Genomic DNA, 10,881 nt, shown 5'->3' on the forward strand with positions numbered 1-10,881 from the left:
GTGACTCTTTAGTCCATGGGCTGACACTCCATCCACTGAGCCAAACTGGCTAGGGACTATTTCTATGTTTTAAAAAGGCCAAATAATAAATTAATAGCCTTAATTTTCAAAGTTTATACAAATGTAAAACTGCTAAAAAAACATCTTGATGCAATATTGGAATAGACTAACAGAAATACATGTACTCATCTTTACACTGTAAGAACATTCAGTACAGAGGGCTGCTGCTAGGATTAAACACGATGCTGCCCAGAGCATGCGGCGTAGTAACGGGCCACAGACATGTTGATTCATTTGACCTCTTCATTGTCTCAAGCCATAGCAATTATTGCTTTTACCATTCTCTTCTTTGAGACATCTCTCAGGTTTTGCCTTTTATTATTATAGCTTTTGCTTAATTCTTTGAAATATCACCTGTTTGTTTGTCTGCTTATCTATTTTTAAAGTACTTTGTAATACAAATTTTTGTTCAGATAGCAATTTGTTTATTGTTAAAAAAAAAAAAAAAAGGATCGCTTATGCCCTGCGGCTGTGGCTCGGTGATTGAGCATGGACCTGTGAACCAGAAGGTCGGGGTTTGATTCCCAGTTGGGGAACATGCCAGCGGGCTCCATCCCCTGGGCGGGGGCGGGGGGGGGGTGCAGGAGGCAGCCAATCAATGATTCTCTCTCACCATTGATGTTTCTATCTCTTTCTCTTCTCCTTTCCTCTCTGAAATCAATAAAAATAATTTAGAAACAAACAAAAAACCTGATCTCATAAAATTCCCTAGAACAACAAAAATATTAAACTCGATCAATGCATATCATTGTGATAATCATCAGGAAGATCATAGTGATAGTTAGAATGAATGGACATATATGAAGCCCTCTGTACTCCTGTAATCATTTGTTATACATTTTAAATTTCTGTAATGTTATTTGCATGTTGCTAATTTATTTTCATAATTACATATGTGTGTGTGTGTGTGTGTGTGTGGTTTAGTCTTTTTTCTCTTGATGTAAAATTTACATTCAATAAAATGCACAACTCCTGTTACATTCTGATTTTGACAAGTGCATGCACCTACCCAATCCAAACTCCTGGGGAGAGCTGGGACATACTGTCGCCCCAGAAAGCTCCCTTGCCTCGTGCCTCCTCTCAGTCATTCCCACCTCACACGTCCTGAAGCAACCGCTGTTCTGATTTTGTCCCTCACCCATCAGTTCGCCTGTTCTAGGATTTCATGTAAATGGAATTATACAGCAGGAAGCTTTTATCGTCTACTTTCACTCAGCATCGGTGTCCTGTTTCTGAGATTCGTCCATGTGGCTGCATCAGTAGCTGGTCTTTTTATTGTGCTCAGGAGTTTTTCAAGCCCTTTGGAGACAGGGGCTGTGCTAGGACTCCCTGCACTGCACCCCCCCCCCCCCCGCCCCCCCCCCCCCCCGTTCCCATTAGAAGATTCCGCTGACAGGCTGACAGGTGGTGACTCCATGGATGAATGAATGTATGAATGTATGAGTTATTTAATCAATCAATGAGCCATTTAGACACCATCAAGTTTCACTTTCCTAATCCCGACGGCCTGTTCCGTGTTCAACTTACCAAAGCCAGTGTTCTACATCCTGGTGTCAGAAGCCTGCCTGGTTTACAGTCGGAATCCAGGGATCCGCCCATTTGCAAATCTGCAGCCGCCTCTGCCGCGAGCGCGCAGCCTCGGGCGCGGGCGGGACCGCGCACTGCGGCCCAGGACGGCTCCCGCAGGGCTGCGAGACTTTGTCTCTTGCAGACGGAAATGGCCTTTCTCTCTCTTTGCAAACGGTCAACCTCGCATTCCTCCGACTAATTGACTAACCCCCTGGAAAGGTCAGCAAAGAAGCCCAGGTGCCGCATGGGATGCTTTTGAGGCTAGTTCGTCCCTAAATGGCAGAAGCAGCATGCATCTCCCTGAGTTGAGGGAAGCACAATTCAACAAACAGGATCAGTACTGTTGGTTCCGGCTGGTCTGGCTGTGACCTGCCTGAAGTGACTGCAAATTGAGCCCTTCAGTGTCCCCGGCATACTCTCTTAGTCTGCGCCTCGCCTCGTGACTGTGATTAAGGGCCAGGCACCGTGGAGCAGGCCTCTGGGGAAAGGGCCATTACCTTGGCTAGTTCCGAGCAGCAGGCGTTTAGGGGTTTGAACCTGCCAACATCATTTCTGCTTGGACAGCAGCAAGTCTCGGTCATTTCTGATACTGCACGTGTTCTGACTATGAATGTGCTTTTCCATTTTAACCTATTCCGGTGGCATTCTCCCTCCTGCCGCAATCTGAGTTTTATGCAGCCGCATAGCACACTTTCTGAGGCATTATTTCACAAGGTGCTGCTGTAAAATTAGGCATATTTATATCACAATGGGGAAGTTTTCTTTCAAACATAATCACCAAGGGATGAGGGATTCCTGCATGATGATGATTCCTATGGTGAGGATACTATACAAAGAAATAATAAACCGGTTACAAGAAACAGAGAGGAAATATATTTGTGGCTTCCACACACTATACATTTTCTGTTGATTTTACTCAGGTTTCTTTTTAAAGAGTTAAAGATATGTAGAAAGCATGATAAACTCCAATAATGGGATGGTGAGTGCCAGCATTTTTTCTTTTATTTATTTTTTAATGACAATTTTAAGGTCACTTTGCCAAAGAAAACCTATTTATAAGAGTGGAAAATGAAGGTATTTTAGTGAGGAAAAACAAAGGTGGAAGTCATGGTGTAGTTATTTGAAAGAGTTTAGATCAGCTAAGTTGCATTTTAGGTCACTAATTCTAGAAAGGGTGTTTGGCGAACTGACGTTTAGAGTAATGTTTAAAAAAAAGTGACATCACCAGCTCTGTGTCAGGTTCCTCTGGTAGGATCCTTTTATTTTACTTGGGGACATTTAAGAGACCTACAAATATGCAGTCTATTGCCGCCACTAGCTGTCCAAATATAACATGCTCATCAACAATTTCCTCGTGGTATAAATTCCTATCAGTTCATATCAGGGTCCCCCCAACACGCGAGGTTTGCTACTCACACAGCAGACTCTGCAGACTGTGGCATGCAGTTATCAATGCCACAGACACACATGGAAGCAGCAAATGCCAGTGGCTGCAGCTTGTGTAATCAGTGGGACACTGCCCAGGCTGGAAGCAGGCAGAGCTTAGGTTTGAAGTAGCTGTGTGAGTTGGCAAATTCCTTAACCTTTCTGGGCCTCAGCTGTTTGCTCGGAATAAAAACCATCACGGGGACTTTGTAATCATCAAATGATAGAAATCAAGTGCCCATCATAGGGTAGGTGTCCTGCACGTGTTTATCTCCTTCATTCCTCCTTGCACCCACACACTGCAGCCAGCTTTGCTGACACTGATGTGTCCACCTGATGGTGGGTTGAATGGAGACCCATCTGCTGCTGGGGACTAGGACTGTTCCCACAGCTCACTGGGGGCAGAACTTTGCTCTCCTGTTCTTTGGATGAATGCTTTTCGGGAGGCCTGCCTCCTAAGACTTTCTCCTTCAAGTTGAGCTTTTCAAAACTAAGGCCAATGCAGATCTTCCTGCTGTGCCAAAGCATTTTAGAATAATGAAAAGCCACCAGGTCCCATCCGTCAGAAGCTTCCTGACTCTTGGCACTGGAGAAGAAGCTAAAATTTTTTTCAGTGGTTGTAAGAGTTACATTGTATGGGCTTTGTGATAACGTTACTATATTGACTTGTAAACTGAACTACCTCAAATAGTCCCTTAGGGGATTATAGAGATATCAGGAATAACCAGTATGGGAGAAATGTTACTTTTCATCAACATACTTCCGTATTTCTATTCTAAATAATTTTTATCTTCTAGAAGTATGGTTTTTCGGCAGCCCTCAACCAGTTTCATGTTGGTAAAGAATATGCTTATAGCCCGACTGGTGTGGCTCAGGGGTTGAGTGTGGACCCATGAACCAGGAGGTCACAGTTAGATTATCTCTCATCACTGATGTTTCTATCCCTCTCCCTTCCTCTCTCTGAAATCAAGAAAAACATATTTAAAAAAGAATATGCTTACAGGAGAATAAATGCACAAGTGTGCACCAACACCCAAACGCCTTCTAAAGAAATAGCGACCCCACTGCAAACAACACTAACGCAAAAGCATTTATGGTTAGGTGGGAGAAAAATCAAGATTTTAAAAAAGTTGCTCCTTTTAACTTTGCGTTGACACAGCAATAAATGCCATGCGGGCATTCGGAGCACAACTGTGCAAAGAAGATTTAAAAAGGAGGATGACTGGACAGAATATATTTAACAGTGGCAGGCACCTGGCGGGAAGGCTGACGGTAGAGTCACCAAAACACAGACACTGGAGGGGTCCCGGAGCCCCACTACAGCAAGGCCGTAGTGGAGAATGAAGTGGCTATGCCAGGAGCTATTTAAACACAAACACACATACAAAACAAACCAGAGATCTACACTCCTAAGCACAGGCCTTCTGCCCTTCTCTCCACTCCCTGCTCACCAGGTTCTGAAAAGCCAAGGGCTCTGGACCCTTATTCCCACCCCTTCTCACTCCCATGTGCTTCCCTTTTCAGCTACCCAAGGATGGCAGCAGGTGCCCTACAATTTCCTTCTCTGCAGCATTTCACCGCCCCTGCAGCATCCACCAGCTCCTCCCTCTTCCTGGGAAGCCTTCTCTGCAGTCAAAGGCTTCAACCAGAGTCCTGGCCAAAAAAAAATCCACAAAAAATCGCTGATGGACTTAAGATCTCTGAGGGTGACCTGAAACTCGGAAGGAAGGCAGCTGGCACAAAGGAAATGAATTCATGAATAGAGTGTGGTGCAGGCACACACACACACCCTGAATGTGAAACCATGTGGTTTGCATGGAGCAGGTTTTTAAAAAATCCATCCTGCCACGTTTATCCTCAGATAATTGGGAGAGACAAAAATATGGCTTATCTAGGTTCCCTCCCACTTTCCTCATCCTCCCCAGAGGAGCCTTTCCCACTGTTGAATCCCTGATGAACGGGGAGACCAAGGACGAATAGGCTATAAAAAGTCATCAGGATAAGTGCCCTAGCTTGTCTGCCAGGGCCGAGTGAAATTCAGGACAACCTCATGGCAGAGGCCTGACGCCCTAGAATGATGGAGTTTGGATGGATCTCTTGAGAGATTTAAGCCAGTAAAGTTGTTTTGAAAGTTGCATTATTTGAGACAGCAAATAATGTTCTCTGCTGCAGTTTTATCCTCTGCCATGGAGAGGGTGCGGCATAGGAATCACAGGTTTCTTGGAGTTGCCAAGAACCTCAGAGGTGAAGTCTCACCCACCTTCCTGTCCTGCGGGGAAAGCAGTGCAGTACCTCCAGGCAACTGTGGTGTTGGCTGCAAGTACCTCACCTTCTCAGCATCACCCCGAAAGCTCCTGGCTTCTTTATTTGAAAACGGTTACAATGTTTCCCCTTAGTTTGCCCCTTAAAGCAGCAGCAGCAGCAAAAACAGTAAGTTGCACATCCAATGCCACTCTTACACAAATAAAATAAAAATTAAACGCTCGCTGAGAAACATGTTAGGTGTCCTACGCAAATGTCTGAGATCCGCGCATGAAAGCGAGGGACTCCCTAACATAACGTGTAATATGCCCTGAAGGCTGCAGGACAGTATCACGGTGCAGGGCGCACTGTTCCGGGTACCTGGGTGATTCTTAAAGGAATCCCATGGACTCCTGACTGTATCTGTTCCCTGTTTATTTGAGTGAATCGGGGGGTAAAGATTCATGCAGCTGTTTCCTGTCCGCCCAAGAACGAGACATCTCGGATCTGAGTTCTCCCTGGGGCTCCGGGCTGGCGGCAGCCGCTTCCCTCTCAGCCAGCCACCTGCACGGCTGCTTGAAATCATCAGGTTGGGTGCTACACAGGTGTAAAAAAAGAGGGAAAGGGCCTTTTAACGCGGCGGGGTTGGGAATGTCAAGCAGGAATTTAGCTCGAGGAAGAGGCAGGATGCGTGTACAGTAGGAGGTACGCGCCGAGGAGCTCACCGCTGCCTTTTGCAGTCCATTTCCACCCCGGTTAGCGTCCAACCATTCCCGGCCGGCTCTCCTCTCCCTACACGCTTCACCCCGCGACACGCAACGGAGGCTTCATTCCTCAGAAAGAAACGAGAAAAGCTAGGAACACTGAAAGGCTGACCTTAACTAAAGCTTGAGAAATGCTCAAGTCAACACCTGCAGTGCAGCCGTTTAATGAGTGTTAAGCAGCGCGTTCCAGAACAACAACCAGGAGAAAGCGAGATACGTTAAAGCAGGTGCCAGCAGCAGCTACAAAGAGAGAAAACTTTCCTCCATCCTCGCCGCAGACCTGCAGCCTCAGGCGATCACTTGTATCTCCAGGGCCCTAGAGGCACTGCCTTGTCCCCCTGTGCACCACGGGGGGCGAGGACGGAGGCCCCCGGTGGGGCAGGGGCGAGTTAGGGGGGAGAGGATGTGTCCGAGGTACCGCGATCTGGACAGCAGGAAGGGAGAGCTCGTGATTGGGGACACCTTAGAATCTAGGTGATACGAGGTCAAAGGAGAAGTGGGATGGGCTGCGGGGGGAGGAAAAGGAAATGAGTGAGGGGATGTGGGGGGTCTCGGAGAAAACATGAGGCCTCAGAGAAACGTGGGAGAGGACCAGCCGCCGCACCCCCGCGGCCCGGCGCTCGCCCCCGCCTTCCTTTTGCGCAGAACCCGCCCGGCTGCAGCAGCAGCGCCGCCCCCACCCGGCGGCGCGCGGATCGATCGCGGCTGCGTCAGAATCCTCGCGGCGTATAAATAGGGGTGGCAGGACCGCGCCGAGCCGCACACAGCCATCCATCCTCCCTCCGCCCTCCCTCCCCCGTTCTTCTTCCTCCGCAGGACCCCGTCTCTGCCGCCGGCGGAGGAGCCCCGACCGCCGCGATGAGTTCCTTCAGCTACGAGCCGTACTACTCGACCTCCTACAAGCGGCGCTACGTGGAGACGCCCCGGGTGCACATCTCCAGCGTGCGCAGCGGCTACAGCACCGCGCGCTCCGCGTACTCCAGCTACTCGGCGCCCGTCTCCTCGCTGTCCGTGCGCCGCAGCTACTCGTCCAGCTCCGGCTCCCTGATGCCCAGTCTCGAGAACCTCGACCTGAGCCAGGTGGCCGCCATCAGCAACGACCTCAAGTCGATCCGCACGCAGGAGAAGGCGCAGCTGCAGGACCTCAACGACCGCTTCGCCAGCTTCATCGAGCGCGTGCACGAGCTGGAGCAGCAGAACAAGGTGCTGGAGGCCGAGCTGCTGGTGCTGCGGCAGAAGCACTCGGAGCCGTCGCGCTTCCGGGCGCTGTACGAGCAGGAGATCCGCGACCTGCGCCTGGCGGCCGAAGACGCCACCAACGAGAAGCAGGCGCTGCAGGGCGAGCGCGAGGGGCTGGAGGAGACGCTGCGCAGCCTGCAGGCGCGCTACGAGGAAGAGGTGCTGAACCGCGAGGACGCCGAGGGCCGGCTGATGGAGGCGCGCAAAGGCGCGGACGAGGCGGCTCTGGCCCGCGCGGAGCTCGAAAAGCGCATCGACAGCCTGATGGACGAAATCGCCTTTCTGAAGAAGGTGCACGAAGAGGAGATCGCCGAGCTGCAGGCGCAGATCCAGTACGCTCAGATCTCCGTGGAGATGGACGTGTCCTCCAAGCCCGACCTCTCCGCCGCGCTCAAGGACATCCGCGCCCAGTACGAGAAGCTGGCTGCCAAGAACATGCAGAATGCCGAGGAATGGTTCAAGAGCCGCTTCACCGTGCTCACCGAGAGCGCCGCCAAGAACACCGACGCGGTGCGCGCCGCCAAGGACGAGGTGTCCGAGAGCCGCCGCCTGCTCAAGGCCAAGACCCTGGAGATCGAAGCCTGCCGGGGCATGAACGAAGCGCTGGAAAAGCAGCTGCAAGAGCTGGAGGACAAGCAGAACGCCGACATCAGTGCTATGCAGGTATGGCGCTGGGCAGAACACGAGGGCGGCACAATCGAGGATGGGGACATGGGGGAGGGGGAGGGCGCGCCCCCAAAGTGGAGACCAGAGATGAGGCCTCTGCATGCAGTATTAGGGGCACAGGACTCGGTTTCTTGGACTGTCTGGGAGGGGTGGGGCACTTGGAGGGCGGGGGCCGGGGGCGGGGGCGACTCTGCGGTCTGGGAAGTTGTGCTTGGTGCAACGGGATCAAAGTTCCGCATTAAAGCTGCCCAGCCCTGCAGGATGCTGGGTGGGGTGGGAGAGGGAGTGGGGGTGGCAGCTGGGCGTTGCCTCTGGCCTGCCTCTCTATTGTCCTGCATTCGCCACAAGTGGATCTGCATCGAGGATTGGACCATTCGATTTGACAAATACCTGTGACCAACCAGCATGCTTCTGATTAGTTTTACCCATCACTCCTTTAACTTAACTTAGCAGGTAGATAGGAATACTCAAAACTGTAATAGGAAATGATATTCACAGTAAGCCTTTTTTTTTTTTTAAAGATCTTCATCTTCTAGGGAGGAGGAAAAAATCATGTAGCAACACAGAAAATATTTTAGATAAAATAATTTTTTTAATCAACCTATTTCTTTCTCCTATAAATAAGTGTATTTCTTGAATGTGACCTGGATAAAGTTAACCACTGAATGAGAGACAAAGTTTTTTTTTAAAAAAAAATCAGTTTAGTTCCTTGAAGGCATTTTATGATGATCATAGACATAATTAAAGAAAACAAAAAATGTTTTTTTCCAATCAAATAATTTTTGATCATTAAAAAAAAATTTTTTTTTGTCATCTCATGTTTCATGAAGCTGATTATTTATTTTTTTTGCAAGGAAGGAAAGGTTAAACAGAAAAGGCAGTTGTTGATTTAGGGGAGATTTTTCTTAAGGTGTGCACTTTGAGTCTAATTAAACTCAGGCCTTTGCAGCTACACTACAAGTAAAATGATAGTGGTAGGGAGGTATACTTGGATTTCCTTTCTTTTTTGTCTTCCAACAGGACACAATCAACAAATTAGAAAATGAGTTGAGAACTACAAAGAGTGAAATGGCACGGTATTTAAAAGAATACCAGGACCTCCTCAATGTGAAGATGGCTTTGGACATTGAGATTGCAGCTTACAGGTAAACACTGAGGCACAAAGGCCGCAGCCATTCAGCCTCAGCAAGAAAATCATATTTCACTTATGTTGCATCGGAAACCTTCAAGAACAGTCCTTGAGATAATTGTTTGCTTTTTGGCTTTTTTCCAAGAAGGGATTAGACAAGTATATAAGAATTTATCCCTGTAAGAAGGAGTCCTGTTTCCAGCTTCCCGTTATATTCTAAATCTAACAGGACTATTTTAAAAGATGTTTAAAATGTGTGTTGTTATTTCTGTTCTGGTCTCTTTCACAACATCTCCAGGTGTTAGGTTTAGAAATTTCCACTCCTGCTCCTGCTTGCATGCGCCTTTAAAGGTGTGGCATTAAGAAAAGGGGATGAGTGGTGGGCTCAGAGCAAGTTGCTCAGCACATTTTTCTGTGTTCATGTTTGTTAACCCCATCCTGCCCCTGCCTCCCTAGGAAACTCTTGGAAGGTGAGGAGACCCGGCTCAGTTTCACCAGCGTGGGAAGCATAGCCAGCGGCTACTCCCAGAGTTCCCAGGTCTTTGGCCGATCTGCCTACGGTGGTTTACAGACCAGCTCCTACTTGATGTCCGCTCGCTCCTTCCCTTCTTACTACACCAGCCACGTCCAGGAGGAGCAGATCGAGGTCGAGGAGACCATTGAGGCTGCAAAAGCTGAGGAAGCTAAGGATGAACCCCCCTCTGAAGGAGAAGCTGAAGAGGAGGAGAAGGAGAAGGAAGAGGCTGAGGAAGAGGAAGGAGAGGAAGAGGAAGAAGGTATGATTAAAAAAAACACAACCGTACAACTTCAAGTGCAAACTGAGCATGGGTATTTGTTAGGACATGAATAAGACAAATGAAGCCTTGCTTATTCCAAGGAAGTTCCATTCATATATGAGTTTAGGATGTTAAATGATACATTTATCCTTTAGTAAGCACCTGATTTCTCAAATTGGCTATCTTCCCAGACATACACAACTCTGCTTAGCTTGGTAGTTTTTTTTGAAAATAACATTTAGAAATAGCCTACTCCTGGTCTCTTCATTCCTACTAAACATTTGAAAATATATTCCTTGACCACAGCAGTTTGGTGTCCTAAAGAACAAAACTAAACACTAAGCATAATAATAAAAGAAATCCTGAAATCCTGGAGAGCTTCCAATACCTAGAAGTAATCTCACTCTATTTCAATATGTGTTCAGGGGCAAAGCATTTCTGTCAGGCACTGTCAGCTGCGTGTATTTTGGGAGAGTAGAGCTGAGAGGTGGTTGGGAAGCATTCTGACCTTTATGATTTCCCCCAATACCTGAGCAGATATATTTGGCCTGGACTTTACCTTGGATTTGGAATTTGTACTTTTCTTAATGTTAAAGGTGCCAAGGAAGAATTTGAGGACGCAAAGGAGGAAGAAGGAGGTGAAGGTGAAGGAGAAGATGCCCAAGAAGCTGAGGACGAGAAGAAAGATGAAGGTGCTGGGGAGGAGCAAGCAACCAAGAAGAAAGATTGAGCCCCCCCGCCCCCCCTCCCCCGATCCTTTCCTTAATTATTTCAGGAATAATCCTCCCGAAACCAGGTCAACCCCATCACCAACCAAGCAGTTGAGTTCCCGATACTATATGAATTAAGAAGTCAATATATGTAACATTCTGAGGTGACTCAGGTTGGACATTAAATGTTGTGCTATGACTTTTCTCCTTATGCAGAGTATCTGTTTGCTTGCAGAGTGGCTTCCTGGCTTGCTGCCAGCCTGTGCATGGTCCACGCTTATGAGTTCAGGATCTATGGCAAT

At 48.2% G+C, this 10,881-nt stretch overlaps 1 protein-coding gene across 1 annotated transcript; it reads left to right on the top strand.

Moving 5' to 3' along the window:
* Positions 1 to 6,917: 6,917 nt before the first annotated feature.
* NEFL (neurofilament light chain) lies at positions 6,918 to 10,614 on the top strand. The gene is made up of 4 exons (XM_028160604.2): positions 6,918 to 7,961; positions 8,985 to 9,109; positions 9,550 to 9,869; positions 10,466 to 10,614. The coding sequence occupies exons 1-4, from the start codon at positions 6,918 to 6,920 to the stop codon at positions 10,597 to 10,599; spliced, it is 1,623 nt and encodes a 540-aa protein (XP_028016405.2). The 3' UTR covers positions 10,600 to 10,614.
* The last annotated feature ends 267 nt before the right edge of the window (positions 10,615 to 10,881 follow it).

Source organism: Eptesicus fuscus, chromosome 6, assembly GCF_027574615.1.
Source record: "Eptesicus fuscus isolate TK198812 chromosome 6, DD_ASM_mEF_20220401, whole genome shotgun sequence".
NCBI lineage: Eukaryota > Metazoa > Chordata > Mammalia > Chiroptera > Vespertilionidae > Eptesicus > Eptesicus fuscus.

Excerpts from the sequence above, each read along its gene's own strand:
- NEFL (XM_028160604.2), top strand. The coding sequence starts at position 6,918 with ATGAGTTCCTTCAGCTACGAGCCGTACTACTCGACCTCCTACAAGCGG. Across the intron at positions 7,962-8,984 it reads CCGACATCAGTGCTATGCAG|GACACAATCAACAAATTAGA; the intron begins GTATGGCGCTGG and ends GTCTTCCAACAG. Across the intron at positions 9,870-10,465 it reads AGGAGAGGAAGAGGAAGAAG|GTGCCAAGGAAGAATTTGAG; the intron begins GTATGATTAAAA and ends TTAATGTTAAAG.